Source organism: Fragaria vesca, linkage group LG6 (assembly GCF_000184155.1).
Source record: "Fragaria vesca subsp. vesca linkage group LG6, FraVesHawaii_1.0, whole genome shotgun sequence".
NCBI classification, from domain to species: domain Eukaryota; kingdom Viridiplantae; phylum Streptophyta; class Magnoliopsida; order Rosales; family Rosaceae; genus Fragaria; species Fragaria vesca.
Window position 1 is genome coordinate 6,131,926 of NC_020496.1, and position 21,981 is coordinate 6,153,906.

A 21,981-nucleotide genomic window follows, 5' to 3' on the forward strand; every position below is an offset into this window, starting at 1 on the left:
AAGTGCGTTTTTTAACCTTTCTTATCTTATTCGTGTAATTGATATATCTTTCTTTTTGAAGACTCATATCACTAGACAGACCAATTTGAACAACTTATCTGGGATAGAATATATATTATTGGTAAATAAAGAACATTATCAAGTAAAAGAAAATACATTAGGAGAGGGCGAGATATGAAGCCAAGACCCATTAAAAAAAAATAAGAGCAACTTTAACAGACTCTCTATTTTAGCTTTTAGCTATTTTAGAGAGCGTATTTAGTTTTTTTGGATGTTTTAGGAGCTCCAGCAGACTAGCCAACCTTAAGTTATTTTGACTTTTAGCTATCTCGCTAGCTAAATATAGCAAGCGAGATGACTCAGATGAGGCTTGCTATAATTTAATATATTCCTTGTAAGATATTTTATGAGATATATAAATATATATTTAAATTATTTAATTTCTATTTAAATAATAATGTTGATGTAATGCTAGCTAAAATAGAGAGCATTGATGCAACCACATTTCTAAAATGGCTAGCTAAAATAACATTTTAGCTAATTTGACTAAAATTTAACTTAAAAATGGTTAGCATTGTTAAAAATGCTCTAAGAAAACCAAAAACAACTAAAACTAACATTTATTCTCTTAATTATTCATACATAGGATTGAGGTTCTGAAAATATGGAAACCCTTCTAGTGAGTACCTTTAAGTTGAGGATATGGTGAGGACTTTTCGACTTATCCCACATTTCGATCTTATATCCACATCTTGACCGTTCAGTTTATAGGTATTTATGAGTAGATCATTTATCCAAATTTTTAACTATATTGAAAATTGTTAAGGCATTCATAAGTGTGATTTATCAATTATGAACTTGAACGGTTCAGATTTGATAGATTTGGTTCGTCCATTAATTTGATCTAGTTTGTTCTCTTAACGAACACCAATTTAGCTGAAAATTTGTAGAAATGATCTACTCATATAAACCTAAAAACTGAACGGATGAGATGTCAAAATGTGATCGAAAAATGAGTCTTTTAAACCATAAACCGAAAAGTCCTCAACTTAAGAGTCTTCACTAAAAAGGCTCCCCTGAAAATATAAGCCATGATCAAGGCCTACAGTCAATTTACATTGTCTTGAACCATCTAATTGACTTTTGCTTGTACTGGACTCACATTCCATGACCAGGATTGAGTGTCATTCCATATTTAGGACAATGCTCATAATTTGGGGAAATGGAAAATGAGAACCTGGATAGGAGTACGGAAAGTATGATCTTTATTTGAGCCATAGCAAAATTTTGGCCTAGGTAAATCCGGGTCCCGAAACCGAATGAAGCATATGCAGCAGGATACTTGCATAATTTGGAAACCCCATCCGCAAATCCTTCTGGCTTGAACTCATCAGCATGAGGCCCCCAATTTTCTAGGTCATAATACAATCTGGGTATGAAGACCCATACGATGGTGCTTTTAGGCACATTAAGGTTCCCTAGTTTCATGTTTTCTAAAGCTTCCTTGCCGTTTATTGCTGAAGGTGGATAAAGACGCATACTTCTCTTAAATCACCATTGTTAGCTGCAATTTTAGATGTATAACCAAGTAGTCGCACAACAATTCTTGAGTATGTTAGCCAAGATATCGCGAGAGGTGCTGAATCAAAGAGATAAGGACCGATAAGCCGCTACTAGTAGAATCCCAAAACACAAATTCTATGAAAACCAAGGATAACGAGGATGGAAGAATAGTAGCTCTCTCTTATTAATGAGAGAGACTCGATCCCGTTTACTACTGAAACTATGAGCTTCATGCTATTTTTTTTTTTTTTTTTTTTATGGCCTTACACTATGAGCTTCATGCATCAATATAGAGATTGTCATTAGACCTAATAAATTAAGTACATTATATGATCAATCAATCTTGACTAACATATAGCCCAATATCATACATACCATAGTCCTTTATCCATTTATGAAGAAATGGGTGCACGGAGGGTGCCTAATCGTGCCGCACATCCCGACCCTTCGATACTTTCTTGGTGACATTATGAAATATGCTTCTCCATCTCGGCAATGTTTCCAAAAAGAAATGAAAGTTGCGGCCCTCTGACGCCTTGCTTCGACGACGCTGATTGGATCCTTATGGGTTTGAGCCACACTTGGTTAAGAAATCTCAAAAACATACTCACGGCCCCAATGAAGAAAATTGTCCATATATTAAAGGAAAGAAATGATCCACTGTTATACATTCAAGTATTGAAGATATGGTAGAGGAAATAGTGGATCGGTCAGTGAATGTTTTTAGGATCTTGATTGTGTGTAATTGTGCTTTACTAAAATAGAACTCCTTGTTAGATGTATATATATCAAATCGTTGTACTATTATCCTGATCAATACAAAACTATTACATTCACATTTTCTTATGGTATCAGAGCACCGATCCTGGTGACTCTAAAGACTCACTCACTTTCCTCATATACATCAAACACTATCAAAACCAAACACTATCAAGTCTACATCATTATTAACACAGATGGACACAATGTTCAAAACAACATGTATGACAGATCAACATGTCTTGCACCGAATCGACGCATAGTCACACTTACTTGCAATATTGCACGTCATGATCCGCATTCGACATTATATTGGATTGTGGACAATGGAGCAACGGATCATGATTCCAATCTACCACTCACTCACAACAAAATTGAAGTATCTCATGATTTTGTTGGCCTACCCAATGGAGAGAAAGCCGCAATTGAAAGCATCGGAACTATTAAGTTGTCGACAGATTTGTACCTTGATGGTGTTCTTCATGTGCCCAAGTTTCGAGTAAATTTGATATCTGTGAGTAAATTGACTCGGGCATTGAAATGTATTGTGATATTTTACCCGAATTTTTGTATTGTGCAGGACGTGGATACGAAGAGGACAATTGGTCTGGGCAAGCATTTTAATGGACTCTATTACCTCACACCAAGCCAAAATCCTCACTTAGCAAATCATGTCACTCGCACCTTCGTTCTTTGGCACCAACGTCTTGGTCACCTATCCTCTTCACCTCTTAATTTTTTGTCTCAAACCATTCTTGAAATAATGTTTGATCCTCAACATGTTTGTGAAATTTGCCCTTTAGCAAAACAATCTCGTCTTTGTTTTCCTACTAGTTCAATAAAATCAACTGCACCCTTCGATTTGATTCATTGTGATATTTGGGGTCCACATAAAACCCACACTCATTCTGAAGCTCGATATTTTCTCACCATTGTTGACGATTTTACTCGCTTCACTTGGGTTCATCTCATGAAATTGAAGTCCAATACACAACCATTGATTCAATCTTTCTTCTCTTGGGTTAAAACACAATTCAATCGGGATATTAAGATTTTACGTGCCGATAATGGGGGTGAATTTACATCAATGCGCTCTTTTTCGATTCCCGTGGCACTATTTTTCAACACACATGCGTTTACACTCCACAACAAAATGGAGTTGAACGCAAACATCGTTACCTTCTAAATGTGGGTCGCGCTCTTCGCTTTCAAGCAAACTTACCTTTAAATTTTTGGGGTGAAAGCATTAACACTGCTTGTTATCTTATCAATCAGCTACCAACACCTCTTCTTTCTCACAAATCACCTTATGAGCTTTTACGTGGTACTCCACCCACTTATTCCCTTCTTCGGGTTTTTGGTTCCTTATGTTTTGCCACCAATCTCACCCCTACCCACAAATTCGACAAACGTGCACATCGTTGCATCTTTCTTGGGTACCCTCTTGGGCAAAAGGGTTACAGAGTCTATGATCTTGAGAGCAAGAAATTTTTCACCTCCCGAGATGTTGTTTTTCATGAACACATTTTTCCTTGCTCAACACTTCCCCAAGAAGACCAAGAGGATTATTTAATTCTTCCAATCAGCCCAACTCAATTTTTCAGTCCATATCCATTTCAATCCACCCAAAAAGCCCATCCTTCTCAGCCCACCCAAACAGCACCAACTCACCATAATCCATCACCAATGAGAATAGATCGTACTCCTCCCGATCTCGTCTCCACCCAGACAACTCCACCACCGGCGTCGTCCAGAAATCAGCCACTGCCGGCAACACAACCACATCAATCCTCGCCGGGGACTCCAGCTTTTCCCACCGATGGGCTCCCGCCGCCGGTGTCGTCTCTATCTTCACCAGGAAATCCATCTCCGATCCCCACTGACCCACCACCACAACACCGACCCCCACCTGAACCCGAACCGATCCCCACCTCACCAACCAACTCAAACCCGTTCATCTTGCCGCGGCTTCATGATGGCAGACTCGACGCCCCATCCTCACCACCTCCTGGTTCAGCCACCGCCCCTGCCGCTCCACCACCTGAAGCCTCATGCCGATCTGACCGTGCCCGTAACCCACCTTCTTACCTCAAAGACTACCACACCAATCACTCCATTTTGCTTGGCTCAGACATCGGTCTCTCCTCCACGTCTGGCACTCGCTATCCGCTACAGAGGTACATCTCTTATTCTAATTTGTCATTTGGTTATCGCTCATTCGTTCACAATGTATCTCAACTGGTTGAACCAGCAAATTATGAGCAGGCTAGTCATGATCCTAATTGGGTTGCTGCAATGCATTCTGAAATTCAAGCCCTTGAGGATAACCGCACATGGTCCATGGTCCCTCTGCCTTCTGGTCATCGTCCTATTGGCTGTAAATGGGTTTCAAAATCAAATACCATGCAGACGGCACCATTGAGCGCTACAAAGCTCAGCTTGTTGCTAAGGGATTCACTTAACGCGAAGGTATTGACTATAAAGATACTTTTGCGCCTGTTGCGAAATTGGTTACTGTCCGTTGTTTATTAGCTGTTGCTGCAGTACGTGATTGGCCTTTGCATCAAATGGATGTCCAAAATGCCTTCCTACATGGCAACCTTACTGAGGGGGTGTATATGCTGCCTCCTCCTGGTTATTGTCGACAGGGGGAGCACATGGTGTGTCGACTTCACAAGTCCCTATATGGTCTTAAACAGACATCTCGTAGTTGGTTTCAGCGTTTCCATTCTGCCATCCAAGAAATTGGTTTTCAGCAATCTCATGCTGATTATTCTTTGTTTACACAAGTTCGTGGGAATTCTATTACTGTGATATTGTTGTATGTTGATGACATGGTTATAACAAGGAACAATGAGAAGGCAATTGATTATCTTAAGAAGTTCCTCAACAGCTGCTTTAAGATTAAAGATCTTGGACCCCTTAAGTACTTTCTCGGCATAGAAGTCGCACTCTCCAAGGTTGGAATTGCAATTTGTCAACGTAAGTACACGTTGGATTACTTGGTGTAAAACCTACCAAGGTACCTATGGAGCCTGACTTGGTGTTAACTGAGAAAGGGAGTGACACCCTCAAAGATCCTTCCCGGTATAGAAGACTTATTGGGAAGCTGATTTACCTTACAATCACTAGACCAGACATTACGTATGCCGTGAACACACTCGGTCAATTCATGTAGGAGCCTAAGGTACATCATCTTAAAACGGCACATCGACTTCTCCAATACCTTAAGGCTGTCCTTGGACAAGGCTTATTATTTCCTTCAGACAGTTCATCTCAGTTGGCAGCCTATTGCGATGCAGACTAGGCAAGGTGCCCCATTACATGAAGATCAGTAACAGCGTACTGTATTTTTCTTGGCAAGTCACTTGTGTCATGGAAGAGCAAGAAACAAGTCACAGTTTCAAGATCATCTGCTGAAGCTGAATACTGTTCTATGGCAGCAACTACTTGTGAACTCAGTTGGTTAAGATACTTATTGAAAGACTTGCAGGTGCAACATCCTGAGGCAACAAAGTTCTTCTGTGACAACCAAGCGGCCTTACACATTGCAGCAAATCCAGTGTACCATGAGCGAACAAAGCACATTGAGTTAGACTGTCATATGTTTCGTGAGAGAATTCAGAAGGGTGAAGTTAAGACTGCTTATCTGCAAACTGGAAATCAAGTTGCAGACTTGTTCACTAAACCTTTGCGTGCACCAGCCTTCCATGCACACCTTCGCAAGTTAGGTGTGATTGACATACACACTCCAACTTGAGGGGGAGTATTAAAGGAAAGAAGTGATCCACTGTTATACATTCAAGTATTGAAGATATGGTGGAGGAAATAGTGGATCAGTGATCATGTCAGTGAATGTTTATAGGATCTTGATTGTGTGTGATTGTGTGTAATTGTGCTTTGCTAAAATAGAACTCCTTGTTAGATGTATATATACCAAATCGTTGTACTATTATACTGATCAATACAAAACTATTACATTCACATTTTCTTATAAGATAACCAGTGTTTCCATTTTGTAGTTGTGCAAAGCTTTCTCTGAACCTGTGATGCTGAGATTCAGAAGTGTAGAATTGTTGTACCTATTATAACTCATAGCAATGGGAAATGAGTGTATATGAAATAATGTAGATTTCATATACATGGTAAGAAATTTGGGTAATTAATACATGAGGAGAAATTTTTCTGTCCTCTAGGAATTTAGGGTTCAAGGTTTATTTACTTAACTTAAATACAGTAATTGTTTTACCCTATTATGATACGTAAAAAAATAATACATGGTAGTTTCCTATTGGTCAGGGAAGACCACTAGGCATGCTGACGTGGTCCTCCGAGGATAGAAAAATTTCTCATACAGATGAAACCTATTGTATGTGAATGAGTAGATACAATTTAAAATGACATAAGATGAACGATCAGGTTCACAATTGTAGGACATTCGCATTTGGGTTTATGCAAGTGTAAATGATGAGCCAATTATGTTGCATGCATATATATGGATATAGTGGCCTCTATCACATGACATAAGATGAGTTTTTTTTTTTTTTTTGTTAAGGAGACATAAAATGAGTTGTGTGAGTTGTAATGCATCTCATGTAGTCACATGTTATGGTGAGAACCACAGAGTAAAAACAATTCAATGCATATACACTTATTTTGAGAGTGGGTGGTGTGTTTGATTACACAAAATTTGGTATGTAATTAATCATGGGTAATTTATGTAGTGAATCATGTATCAAATGTGAATGACTCAAATGCAACGTGACATAAGATGAGAAACATTAGATTTCCAACTATAGAACATGCACATTCGGATTTATATAAGTGTAATTAATGAGCACTAACTTTTTTTTTATAAAATAAATATATATTAGATAGTGAAGCCTCAAGGGCATCCACAATTTACATTGTCAAATAAGATGACATAAACAGTCTCTGTTGGAACCGTATTGGTAGATCGACTACTATTACAAGAGCTTCTTAGATTAGTTAGAGCATTAGCTACAAAGTTGGCTTCCCAAAACACATGTTTGAAATAGATTGTTTCAAAATAATTCGAGCTGAGTTTTCATATCATGGACAATCTTGTGAAGTCTGCAAAGGGGTCACATCTACCATTCTTTGAAATCTTTTTAATTGACACAAGCTAAACTATCTTTGAGAGCTACATCTTCCACAACTAGTACTATAGTGATTCTCAACTCTCTAAGTGCTTTGAAGTTGCGAAAAGAGGGGAACCAATATGATCTCTAATAAGGCCATCTCCAGCAGGAGAGGGCTATATTGGGGCCAGTGCTATAATTTAGCCCTCAAAAATATTATTTTTTATTTATAGACTTCTAAATTATTTCTAATAAGAGAGGGCCAAATTTTAGCTCTTTTGAATATTTTATGATTTTACATTATACTTTTTAATATTTTTCACTTTAAACAAATATATTGTCACATTGTATCACATACGGGTAAGTACCATATAATTTCTCACTTATAGATTTATTTTATTAGAACATTATTTGAATTTGGACCAAATTACTAATATTTAAATTAACTATTATATTAATAAAATAAGATATTAGCCATATGAATTTTGGGTTGAGAAAATTTACCGGTTGTAATGAGATGAGAATGAAATAATCCAATAGAAAGTTGACAATTGTTATAATTTGAGTATTCATCAATCAACCAACATACATACTTTTAGTTTTTTTAATTTCATTTGGGACCACAATTTGGTTTGGCTCGGGCTAGCCAAAGGGCTATGTTTGGCTCTTTTGATGGCCATTTTATGGCCATTTAGCCCTCTTCTGAGTTCTTGTTGGAGATCAAAATAAGGCTAAAATTTAGGATTTGGCTCTATAGCCTCTGTTACTGGAGATGGCCTAACGAAACCAACAGCTGCACCGCTATCATGGACTTAACTATGTTTATCATTTTAGAGGATGCTTATCTTTTATCATTAAGATGTAACCAGATGTTTTTGATAAGGGCCCAATTGTAGAGGATTGATATGTCATTTTGGGCCTCTGGACTAGTAATGGTGAAGCGCAAAGAAAGGAGGCTCAGAATTATTACATATTACGAGTTTAGGGGGTCAGAAGAGACCGCAAAAACCACAATGATGCCTGGAGTGGCATTGTCATGGCGCAATGGACTCAGAATGAGGAGGCTTCCATGGAGAACCAGAGCCCTCAACACCTTAAACGACGAAATATCCCCCTCCCGCCAAATTATCATATCTCCTCCTCTTGTCTCTCTAGACATTCCTGATGATTGGACTCCTTATCCACCCTCTTCCCATTTTGATTTTCCTATCAACTGCTGTAAGTTTCCCACCAAGTTCCTGCTTTTTGAATCTTTGATTGTTTTGCTTCTGGGTATATTACTATGTGATGCTCTGCAGAAAACCCAGTTCTTGACCAATTTGTTTGGTGTTAAAATTATGAATATACTAATAAAGCTTTAATCTTTTGCAACTTTAAGCTGTAATCTTTTGCAAGTTTGTGCTTTTCAAGAATAATGCGTTTTTTTTTTGATAAGTTTCAAGAATAATGTGTTATATTTGATCATTTTGCTTCTGGGTGTGTTAATCTGTGACATTTTGTTTGGTTTTTGATTATATTGCTTGTGGTTAAACCACTATGTTGTGATGGTATGGAGAAAACCCAATTCTTAGCCAGTTTGATTGATGTTAAAGAATATATATGCTGAGCCCTGCCCAGTTATGATAAAGCTGTAATCCTTTGTAACTTTATGCTTTTGAATTATAATGTGTGATAGTCAATCTGTGTTAGTGAAGCTGAAAACCCTTTTTGAACAATTTGGTGATACTTATTTGGTCCCTGGTTTTTTGTATGCCGACCATAGCCCATGAGCAGACTGCTGCTGTTATTGATGGGAAGTCTATCGCGGATGATATTAGGTCAAGAATAGGGAGTGAGGTAAGAAGGATGAAAGAGAGCATTGGAATGGTTCCTGGGTTGGGTGTAATTATGGTTGGTCAGAGAAGAGACTCTGAGACTTATGTCCGGAACAAGATGATGGCTTGTGAAGAAGTTGGAATCAAATCAAATGTGGCTCACCTGCCAGAGCATTGTACAAAAGATCAGCTTCTTAAAGCTTTGTCAAAGTTTGATGTGGATCCCACTGTTCATGGTATTCTCGTGCAACTTCCTCTACCACAAGTAATTTCTTAATCTGTGCCAATACTCATTTATTCAGCCTTCATTATATGCATATAGAAGTGAAGTTATAAATTATCCCAAATCTCTCTGTGACATTGATTTTATTTCTGTTATGTTCTACCTCTTTCGAAGAATGTCAGAATCTGCTGCATGGTAGTCCTTCTGGAAATTATAATTATAATTTAACCACCTTCCGCCCTCCCCAAATGCAGTTTATAATTTCCTGGATATAAGCCAAGAAAACTTGAATAGTTAGAACACTTAAATCAACTAGACAGATAATTTGATTGAGATTGATGTAACAAATTTTTATAGTTCTTAATAGACACTTTACCTAAACCAAACTCACGGAATGCCTATTATTGGAAGCCTAAATCTTTAGGACAACCACCCCACAGTTAGAAGCTTTCTGAATTAATTTTAAATTCTTCTTTATTTTTAGATTAGTTTGCATTTGAGATTTCTTTTCTGTTGATGAATGCTTGCCTCGTTGCGGATTTATGTCCTTGGAAGGGTATAAGTATCACTTTGGGTGTCTGCACTTTCACCCTTTTCCGTCTTTTTTTTTTTTTTTGCTTCTACTGCACATTTATATTAGGAACTATTTGTCTATTTCCCATTAAATCTTTGAACTTTCAAGTAAAATGGTATCTGTAAAATATATGAACCTATGCAATTCGAAGTTTGGGTATTTGGGGTTCACCGGTCCAAAGGCTGGTTTTAGGCTTTTAGGTCCCAACCTGACATTGTCGAATTGGATGAAGAGAACCCTCCATCCTAAACCACAACTTAGGACCTGACCCATGAACACCCTAGTGGATAGGTATGTCTCTTAGATCACATGCCTGGCAACTAAATAGTTGAGGTTTGATGCATTACATGTCAGAACTTGCTGCTGTTGTATGGATGACTTACAACAAACTGTCTGGGACAGCATTTGGATGAGAGGAAGATTATGGATGTGCTGAGTCCAGAGAAAGACGTGGATGGCTTCCATCCAATTAATATCGGAAATCTGGCCATGAGAGGAAGGGAGCCTATGTTTATTCCGTGCACTCCAAAGGGTTGCATTGAGTTGTTGCTCAGGTCTGGTGTGGAAATAGTTGGGAAGAAAGCTGCTGTCATTGGCAGAAGTAATATTGTTGGATTGCCCGCATCATTGCTTTTGCAGGTAATGTCACATTCCTTTTGAAATGATAGAGAGAAAAAAAGAAGAAGTATACGTTGATAATGTTTTGCCTACAAATTGTTGTGCAGAGACACCATGCAACAGTCAGTATCGTACATGCGTTCACAAAGAACCCAGAACATATCACCTGTGAAGCTGACATTGTGGTCACAGCTGCAGGAGTGCCTAATCTTGTCCGTGGAAATTGGCTAAAACCTGGAGCAGTTGTCATTGATGTTGGGACCAATCCAGTTGAGGTAAATAGTCTACATTTGTTCTGGATTATAATGTTTAAAAGAGTTTTGATTCTACTAATTTCAGTTGAAATTTTGGTGGCCAATGCCATGTTTTGCAGTAAAGAAATGGAATTTTATCTGTTAAGGGAAATGAATAATAATGTAATGTAATAGAAAATTAAGGAGTACAGTGTTTCTACTGTTTGGATAGAAAGGAAACCTTTTCTACGAACACTTTAACTATTGCATCCATTGCATGTGAGCGTTTAGTTTCTCTTGTGTAGGTTGATTTTGAAAGGTTGAAGATCGTACAATTAATCAAACTGTTATAGTACAAGTAGAAATTGTCTTGCGCTAACATGTTGAATGACACCAACTACCTGACTAAACACAATTTGTATTGGCAGGACCCTAGCTGTGAGCGAGGTTATCGTCTCATAGGAGATGTTTGCTATGAAGAAGCAGTGCGGGTGGTATCAGCCATTACCCCAGTTCCTGGAGGTGTTGGACCTATGACAATTGCTATGCTTCTATCAAACACACTTGATTCAGCAAAGCGAGCCTATGCCTTTACCTGAACTATAATTTTCTCATGTATAGCTTTCTCCATGTAGTTGAAATACTGTTTTGAGGTCTTAGTGAGGGAACTACTGGGCTTGATACTTGGCCCCTTTTTTAACTTTGAGCACTACTAATGTGTAACTAATTTAGTTACTCAATGTGTAATTCCACGATTTTCAAATGCCTAGATCTTTCCTGATACGTATGCATTGGGTCAATTACCAAGTGAACTAACTCAACTAAGTAGTAAAATGCTTCAACTTGCATAGGTTTTCTGTTCCTAGGTTATTAAGAGTAAAGGGAAGTAGATATGTCTTATCTTTTAATGACTAACCTCACTGCTGACTATATGTCAAGTTCTAGACTTAAAGAAAGCCTACTTAAAGCTCACTTGATGAACCTCAAACCAAAACCCCCAAGATCTCACCTCGCAACAGCTGATTGAGTGAGTGACTTGTTCTTTCACAGCAGAGAAGTAGAACCACATACCATCTCCATCTTTATCTTTACGTCCATACCAGCTGCATATTATCCTTGCAATGGCCAACACATACATGCCACAATCATAACCATATAAATTTCTTAACAGCATTATAGAGTTGTTTGGCGGGACGTTAATTCCATCCTCAGTGAAGAACAAATTTGTCGATGCTTCTCTCAAATGCAAGTAGGTTCCAATGATATCCACCTTCAGCTTCACTCACAGTGTCCAATATGAACACCAAGTCCCAATCGGATTTCGTAACATCTGCTCTATAGGATTTGGGTTTCCTACACCTATGAGGAAAGATTTTGCATTACTATGAAGAAAAAAAAAAAAAAAGGAATGGAAACTTCAAGAGCAGCAACAATGCTAACCTGATAGGTGATGGACCTCTTACAATTGCCCTCGGATATCCTCATCATCATCGTCTTTCTGAGATTGTCAGCCGAGTCACTCTATTGCATTCGATCCGTGTGTTTGAGCCCAATTTTAGTAAACCGGTTATCTTGTAATGAGTTAGCTCATGGACTGATAAATGCTGTCCAAATATTTGTATATTCTTTCTTATCCGTCGGGTAATTACTGGTGGAAGATTGCAGGATATCTCTAAGATATTGTTTCATGGTTTGATTAGAAAAATATCTTTCCTGATTTGATTAGAGATCTGATTGCCTTGGTATGCAAGTCATTCGCGAACATGTCTTCTATATAAGAGGTTCTAGCGAAAAAAGAATTCAACAAACCCTAGCACACCTGCAAATTGGAAGTCTCTCCAGGAGCACCCAATCTACCAAAAAGCCTCTCTAGGAACACCATCAAGCCCGCCAGTCGGCAAAGACCGCCCCCAGTTCATAAAGCCTCATCACGAGCACAAGTCCGCCCCATTGTTAGAGATCACATCTCTAGCAAATGTCTTTTTAATTTTGTTGCTGAGTAAATCCTAAGGATATGTCCTAGGTCGTGAAAGAACCCGGTAGCAGGATTGACCTTTCCTGCTCGCAATCATTTGAAGAGAAGTCGGAAGATGCGCGAATGTTCAAAATCAAGACGATCGCACCACCTCAAGGTGTTGGCACGCCATCCACAAGACGGTTGTTCAAAGGACCTGAAAATCCACCTCAAAACATTTTGGCACGCCTGCCAGCGGGACATATCAGTGGCAAGATTGCATCTGATAATATTTACAATAGAGAATATCCTAATTGTTCATTATTGGAACATTCGCACTGCAAGCCTTGTAACCCGTTGAAGTGTAAGGGGTTGACTATCGAGCAAGTTAACCAGCGTTTCGGTGTAGAAACGATGACTGGAGGGTCCGGAGTCAAGAAACCTATTTCTCAACTACAACTATTTGATATAGTGGCAAAGATGGACCAGATATCTACGCGCGGACATGCAGATTATGAAAGAACAATTAATCCGAAAGCATGAGAAGGCGAATTCTAGGATCGCTAACCTTTCTTGTATACCTGCAACATAGTCCATCTGCTTGCTTCAGAAAGGTTAGCAATCCCAGAATTCGCCTCTTCATGCTTTCAGTTCAATTCTTCTTTCATATTCTGCATGTCCGCAGATATCTGGTCCATCTTTGCCACTATGCCAAGTAGTTGTAGTTGAGAAACAGGTTTCTCGACTCCGGACCCTCCAGTTATCGTTTCTACACCGAAACGCTGGTTAACTTTCTTAATAGTCAACCCCTTGCATCTCAACGAGTTATGAGGCTTGCAGTGCGAATGTTCCGATAAGGAACACTTAGGATATTCTCTATTGTAAATATTATCAGACGCAATCTTGCCACTGATATGTCCGGTTGGCGGGTGTGCCAAAATGTTCAGGGTGGATTTTCAGGTCCTTCGAACAACTGTCTTGTGGATGGCGTGCCAACACCTTGAGGCGGTGTGACTGTCTTGATTTTGAACGTTCACGCGTCTTCCGACTTCTCTTCAAATGATTGCGAGCAGAAACAGTCAATCCTGCTACCAGGTTCTTTCACACGACCTAGGACAAATCCTTAGGATTTACTCAGTAACAAAATTAAAAAGATATTTGCTAGAGATGTGATCTCTAACAATAGGACGGATTTGTGCTCGTGATGAGACTTTATGAACTGGGGGCGGTCTTTGCCAACTGGCGAGCTTTTGGTGTGTGAGTGAAGCGGGATTTTGCCGACTAGCGGGCTTGATAGTGCTCTTGGAGAGGCTTTTTGGTAGATTGGTTGCTCCTGGAGAGGCTTCCAATTTGCAGGTGTGCTAAGGTTTGTTGAATTGTCCTCCTTTTCTTTGTTCGCTAGAACCTCTTATATAGAAGACATGTTCGTGAATGACTTGCATACCAAGGCAATCAGATCTCTAATCAAATCAGGATAGATATTTTCGTAATCAAACCATGAAACAATATCTCAGAGCTATCTTGCAATCTTCCGCCAATAATTACCCAATGGATAAGAAATAATATATATACAGATATTTGGACCGTATTTATCGGTCCATGGGCTAACTCATTACAAGATAACTGGTATACTAAAATTGGGCTCAAACACCGTCTCTAAGGCCTTGTTAAAAATAGTTGATGACCTCTCTTTTGTTAAACTTCACAACCGTTTACTCATCACTCCCAACAATGTTGCTCAAATGCCTAAGTTCATGTCCTTTTCTGGGCCGAGGCAGTTTAGTGATCGTAGTTCCCTTTATATGGGTGTTGCAACCAATGAAATACGATGGCAGGGATGTGACTAAAGGACAATATATATTCACTCAATGTCTCCTCATCAAACTGGACTGACTACACAGCTTACATAATAGATTTTGTTTTCTGCAACTTGTTTTGCTTTCGGAACATGTCTGATCGCAGCCTTGGAGTTTACTTCTTGTTCAATCATAAGGGAGAAGTTCTAAGGCTCCCTATGAATGAAGTTAACAAGTGTGTCAAGTTTTTTAAAGTATAGTGTGATTGGTATGGTATGGGATTTGATAGTATGACCAATACCTACAAGATTGTTCATGTTTCCAGAGTTTCTAATGGTAGCGGTACCGAAAGCTGCTTTGGAGCAAAAGTTCTTGTATTAGGCACAAGCTCATGGCGAGAGATACCCTCAGTTCCTCCTGGAAATTTATTCCATGTGAAGAATGTATGTGCGTATAGAGACATGCATTGGCTGATTTATGGTAACTTCATAACAAAAGGAAGTGAAGGAACATGCCATATAATTTCTTTCGACTTCAAGAAAGAAGAGTTATGTTGGACTCCTCATCCCTTGTTACAGAGCTCGAAGAAACACTTGAACTACTTAGACTTACACTTGCTTACTCTAAGACGATCTATGGCATTAGTGCATGCTTCACCATCATAAGGTGGAACGAGGGATATCAAAATATGGGTGTTAAAAGATTATGATAGAAAGAATGGACACAAGATTACACCCTAAATTGCAGAACAGAATGTTTCATTAGTTGCGTCGTGATCACTTTGGATTCAGGGATTGGGGTGTTACATGTGGTGAATGGGAGCATGGCATGTTTTTCCAGGATAATGAATGTATACTCTTTTTGGACCTCAGTTGCCTTTCCACAAGTAGCATGAAATTAGGGAGTAAAGGGTTTGATACCATTATCTTAAGTTAACTAGCCGCTTGATTTCCTTAAAAGATTATAGCAATTTGGTTCAACTTGAACCACGTACCGGAAACTCGAAGTTATGCCAATCTGATTGAAGGAGAAGAACACAGCTTTAGATTATCCGAGAACCACACGTTGCGAGGATTAGTTTATATGAGCAGTAACACAAAGCGTTAGTGTTATTTTCACCTAGGAAGCACGGAATCTTGCCTTTCATCACGCTTCGCGCGCTCTTCCGAAGCGGAAGCGCGATGGAAGCGCTAGGAAGTGTGATTCTGGAAAAAGAGTGTTTTGGAAGCGTTATGGAAGTGTGCGCTTCCAAACTAAGGGTGAAAGAAAATACGGGCAAATTGGTCATTTTGATTAAAACCTAATCTAATTCATTTATCTCCTCCCAGTCTCCCATAGTCGCACTTTACCTCTCACTTCGACATTGACCTCGACTTTCTCTCCTCTTTTGATTTTGCTATGAATTTGACAATGACTTTGAATTTGCTATTTATTTATTTTTGTATAATTAAATATATATATATATTATTATATTCTGACGCTTCCAAAACTTTTCCGCTTCCAATAAATTTTGAAAAAAAACGCTTCCTCGCTTCCACATTTCCGCTTCTGATTCCATGCAACATAGATTTTCACTAGTTTGAGGAAGTGTGAAAGTTGATTATATAATGATTATAATCTATTGATATATATCAATAGATTATATAGGCCGGATAAGAGGCGAATGTCTGCACCGCCTTTAAAGTGTGGATGCCTCTCCGTTCTCCACCGTCCGACACTGGCGACGCCTCTCCTCTTGCCGAGCGGACACCATACCTCGATAGTGACTTTCCTCTTGCTGGTGGACTATACTAGTTTGCAATCGCCACTATTCTTGTCTAAAGTTTTGGGTGAAGGTTGTTGCCCAGACCTTCAAATCTGATCTTCATGGTCTTCCTCTTCATGGTAAAGTCATCGGGGATGCCTCTGCTGTCATCCGGCAAGAGGAGAGGCGTCGCCGGCGCCGGACGATGGAGAACGAAGAGACGTCCACACTTTAAGAGCGGTGCGAACGTCCTCTTCTGAACGGATCCGTGTGTGTGTGTGTATATATATATGTATATATTTTGTTTTTCAGAAAGAACATGATGTCATATATTAATCACTGAAGATAACATTAACACGATCTGCCCTTCCAGACCACGAAAAAATTTGAACCATGGAAAACTAGCTATAAAAACTCGAACGATCCTAGACGATCTATATAATATCAACCATATAATAACCTCAAAACAATTAGGGGGCTCTTCTATCTGGGGTTTTTCTAAATTTAATCAATAAGCGATCTATTGAATTCATTATTATTTTTTTATGGGAAAATGCCCATTTAGTACTAATTTAAACCCCTCATTTCTCATTCCAATGACAATCTTTTTCATTAGCCCATTTCAATATAAGGTAACCATTTTTATGCCCAAATGGACAAATCTTTACTAAACTCTTAACAAACATATTATTTTAAGACTATTTTGCCCTCACCCCTTAAACATGCATAGAGAGAGAGAAAATGAAAGAGAGAATACTTGGCCGGAATCTCATCGGCCGTCAAACTTCGGTCACCGGAATTTCCCCGACCGTCGGACTTCGGTCACTGGAATTTCCCCTGTAACTAGTTACTGACCCCCAGTAACCAGTTACTGACCCACGATAAGTAGTTACTGACCCCTAGTAACCAGTTACTGACCCCTAGTAACTGAGTTACTGATCCCCAATAATTAGTTATTGACCCCCAATAATTAGTTACTGGCCCACAATAATCTACTTATTTCAGTTTAATGTAATAGAACAGAAGAAATACTAGAAAATAATCAAGTTACTGACTCTAATAATCAAATTACTGACCCCAATAATCGGGTTAATATCCTCAATAATCAATAAAAACACAGAAGAACGAAGAAAATAGTAGAAGAAGAATAAGTAGAAGGTGATTCCAACAAAAAAGAAACCTTAAAAAAAAATTACCAACTCTCAGTGACTTTTATTGACCCCCAATAATCATTCAAAACACATACAATCATAGATCCAATACAAATTTCACTACTTCAGCAAGTTATAACCCAAAAATAGACTAAACCATTTGCTCATCTATCACAATCAATAATTACCCGGTGATAATGGAAGAGGCAAGGAGACGATCTAGCGGAGCTCTGGAAACCCTAACAGTGACGGAGAACTGATCGGATCGAAGCAGCCCCAGCATAGTAGAGATGGTCTGCTTCATCGAGTCCTTAGCGGAATCCGATACGCCTTTGGAGATGACAGAGCTGTCAAGCGGCTCAATCCGCTTGAGCATGTTGGTGATGACGGAGAATCCGCGGTCGAGGCCAGACTTCCGAGTGGAGGCGAACTCGTCGGAGACGCCACCGTCGTCGACGCCGGAGATGAGGCATCGGAGCGTGGAGGAGAGATGACGGCGTTGGAAGGAGGGGAGTAAGGGGCGGGCGAGGAGGTGGCGGGAAAGCGGAGAAGGTGGGGGTGAAAGCTCGAGCTACGGCCGCCATGGAACAACTGGCGGCTGCAGCGGAGGAGGACAATGGTGAGGCTATGGTGATCGTTGCCTGCTGTGGCGGCGGTTGTGAGGTTTGGAATCTAAGGATGAGAACAGCGAGTGATGATGGTGGAGAGAGAGAGAGAGAGAGAAAACCATATCGGGATAGAGAGATGGAGAAAGAGATGAGATTTGAGTGGGTTTAGAGACATGGTAATAACGTCTTTTTTAAAAAATAATTAGAATGGGCATAAGAATAAGATTTTCATTAAAATGGGTTTTAGTTTTTAAATATTTGGGCATTAGGGCGTTTTCCCTTTTTTTATCAGGTAAACAACTCAAATATTACAACTACGTAAGTCGAATTCATAATCTCATACTTACTAAAGGAGAGATTATGCCGTTAAATCAAATGGCAACGTGCTAAAAAAAAATAAAAAATCACAATCTAACTATCCATTTGTGTAACAAGTTTGAGTCAATCCTTTTCATCTGACTAACTGAATGTTGTCTGTTAACGTTAGATTTGAGAAAAAGGGTTGGGAAACAAAATTAACATAAGCCCTCCGCCGCCGGCGGCACTGTTACTACAATTGTGTCAAACTGTGTCAAATTTTACTAAAATCTATTCTGATATCAACTTTTTGTATCTCTGCTTTCTGGGTTTGGTAGTTGTGCATGAAAGTTTGAAGCTTTTTGATACAAGGATTGCATCTTGGTTTGTCTACCAGGATTGCTTCAAGTTTTTTGAACTAGCTGAGCTTCTCATTCTTATCCAGGTATACTCTTTTTTTGGTGTTTTTATTTTCTAGTTTGAATTCGTAGGATTGCATCGGTAATAGTTGCTATTGTTTCGAGTGAGGTCACTGAAAGTATTCTGATTGGTTACAGTGTTGTGTTAATGAGATGAACTCCAATGCCATAAGCTTTCTTTATATTTTGGGAATAGCTCTTTTGATCGGTGCCTATGCATTTCTGGATGCTATTTGCCTCTGTAAAGTCGCGAGCTTGTGTTTTGTTGGTTCAGTTTGTCTTGAACTTTTTACTAACATATATGCATGGTTTGGTTTCGTGTGTTTAAGTAGGATTTGAAAGAAATATGGGGGAAATTTGTTTCAGTAGAGATAACAATAAGAGGAAGGGGGTTTAGTCAGGCCCATTTCGATGGAGTAAGAACATTTGAATCAGATAATGGCACAATAATATCACAAATAGTCACTGACAGATTGATGACTGACATATTCAATCTGGTTCATGTTACAACAATTCCATTTAGTAGATGTCTATCAGGAAATTCAGTCAATGGCATCATTCCTTTACAAGGGCAGGTTTATGTGATTATTGTATTGTTGCTTTCTTACCTATAAAGGTTGCTCTATCTTTGCTTTCTTACAGTACCAACCTGTGTTTAATGTTTATATTTATAATGTTGTTCTATCTGCAGGTATCCATTCCGGATATGAATGCTCTTCTATCTTTGTGTTCGTGTTAAAATTATTATGACCTTTTTTTTTTGTGAGAATAGTTTCATATTGCTTTCATTGTCACAGGAAGGTTCATATGAATGGCAAGTTCACAGTTCCACTGTCTGCAATCAGTCAGAGTTTCTTCCCCGTCTCGGCCTTTCATATCTACTTCATTTAATCATGGTAGAGTGAATTTCAAAAGAAAGAGCAATTCTCTTGTTTATGCTTCCACCAAGAACTTAGACCATCATCTTCAATCAAAGGTGCCTATTTACGTAGTAATCCCATAAATCTATTGATATGTTTTGTTCACTGTGATATGGTAGGGACTGGTACGTGTCTAAAACTAAAAACCTGTGAATGATATTAAATAGATAGTTTTCCTCTTTTACTCGGCATATCTTGAACCTGTCAACAATAACATGGAATTACATTAATCATTTATCAATGTCTCCTCTTCTATTTCAATGAGACTCCTACACTATAACTAGTGATAGTGTCTACTATATTCTGTCTACCAAAGCCTGATGTGGTAGAGACTGTTACATGTCTGAAAATCATTTGATAGAGAAGCAAAGCCAAGATAGTTTCTCAGCCATATCTAATCCGATGTAAATCGATTATGCATTAATCTCAGTTGTTAGTCATCTTTTGTCCTTTCTGTTTCTTGATAGAAACTTTGGACATGGTTTCAGGTCGAAACGGTGTTAGACAGTGTAAAATGGGATGACAAAGGTTTAGCGGTTGCCATAGCTCAAAATGTTGACACAGGAGCCATCTTGATGCAAGGGTTTGCAAACAGGGAAGCAGTGGCTACAACAATCTCCTCCCGTAAGGCCACATTCTACAGTCGGTCGCGATTAACGCTGTGGACAAAGGGAGAGACCTCCAGTAATTTCATTAATGTCCATGACATCTTCCTTGATTGTGATCGGGACTCTGTATGTTTTTGGCATATTAGTTGGAACATATATGCTAATATATGCTTTTTCGTGCTCGTATTTATTACCTTTGCTTGGTACCTTTTCCCAGATAATATACCTAGGGAAGCCTGATGGCCCGACTTGCCACACAGGAGCAGAGACTTGCTATTACACCTCAGTGATTGATTTGTTAGAAGATCAGCAGGTTTTCAGCCTTAAATAATTAGAATAAGATTACTATGTTTTCTATCATCTCCATCAAAATACACTATGTTTTGTAAGTGATTCAGTTTATTTGTGACAGAGTAGAGGAGATAAATTCCCATTGACCACTCTGAACTCCTTAGAATCTACAATTGCAAAGCGAAAAGGAGAACTTGAAGTCCCACAAACTGGAAAGCCCTCGTGGACTAGACGACTACTACTTGACAAGAAGTTGTTGTGTTCAAAAATCAGGTATGACATTATGCGAGTTGTAATGATTGCATATTCTTTCTATTTTCCAAAGATAGTACTTAAAATAATCAACAATTTATTAAAGGAATTAGAGAGGTAATATGCCTGGCAATGTATGTTTATAAACTTGGAACACTACGCTAATACATAATCTATCTTTTGTATTTTGTCCACTTGATGGTTTTCTTTTCTTACTCTAGGGAAGAGGCAGATGAGCTATGTCGAACATTAGAGGAGAATGAGGATAAGTCGCGTACTGCCTCAGAGATGGGAGATGTGCTTTATCATTCCATGGTTCTGCTGGCCCTTAAAGATGGAAAAATGGAAGATGTTCTAGAAATTTTACGTCATAGATTTTCTCAGTCAGGTATCGAGGAAAAGAGAAGTCGCAAGACACAAGGCTAGACATGGACATTATTCTGTCAAGTTTTGAGACGTGCAATACCATTCAAAGTTTAGATTGTCTATTTGTTATGATTAAAAATTCTTCACCACCATATATATGTGGTGTTTTGGCATTGAAGTTAATAGTTTTGTATGGTACTGATGTTAGCTGTGGTAAAACCGTGAAAGAGATCATTGCATACTTCCTGAAAATTGCAGAGAGTTCGGTTACTTTGCTGCATTATTTTTGGACACAAGATGAGATGAGTTTTCTGGAGTCCCATGGGAACAAGACATTGGTTCAAATAAAGGGCTTATAAGCTGCAGTAATAGGGCTAGAACTGGAGCTTTGATCGTAAGGTCAGGAAAATGGATACAGTTAGTGAATATTGAGAAAAGTGCAAACTGAAGTATAACAGCTGAGAGGGAGAACGATGGATTACATGCTCATATATCAGAACTTGAATCATCATTAAAAGAGTGAAACATAGAAGAACCCTTTGGATCAAGGATGAATTTAGAGAACACCAATGATATAGTCAGCTACAGAAGCAATTGGGTACTTGAATATCAAAAGTCTGTAATGCATAAGCAGCATGAGAATGCAGCATTGCTGCACATGAAGAGATTAGAGGCAAACTGTACAAGGC

General features: G+C 38.8%; 2 protein-coding genes across 2 annotated transcripts; both read left to right on the forward strand.

Annotated features, from left to right (window-relative positions):
• The first annotated feature begins 8,389 nt into the window (after window positions 1-8,389).
• LOC101291841 (c-1-tetrahydrofolate synthase, cytoplasmic-like) lies at window positions 8,390-11,528 on the forward strand. The gene is made up of 5 exons (XM_004302442.1): window positions 8,390-8,642; window positions 9,187-9,503; window positions 10,438-10,674; window positions 10,761-10,928; window positions 11,315-11,528. Exons 1-5 carry the CDS (start codon window positions 8,438-8,440, stop codon window positions 11,483-11,485), a joined length of 1,098 nt encoding a protein of 365 aa, XP_004302490.1. The 5' UTR covers window positions 8,390-8,437; the 3' UTR covers window positions 11,486-11,528.
• Window positions 11,529-18,643: 7,115 nt separating this feature from the next.
• Window positions 18,644-21,427, forward strand: LOC101292135 (histidine biosynthesis bifunctional protein hisIE, chloroplastic-like). Its single transcript, XM_004302443.1, has 6 exons — window positions 18,644-18,881; window positions 19,653-19,831; window positions 20,264-20,509; window positions 20,601-20,696; window positions 20,796-20,947; window positions 21,148-21,427. The coding sequence occupies exons 2-6, from the start codon at window positions 19,667-19,669 to the stop codon at window positions 21,350-21,352; spliced, it is 864 nt and encodes a 287-aa protein (XP_004302491.1). The 5' UTR covers window positions 18,644-18,881; window positions 19,653-19,666; the 3' UTR covers window positions 21,353-21,427.
• The last annotated feature ends 554 nt before the right edge of the window (window positions 21,428-21,981 follow it).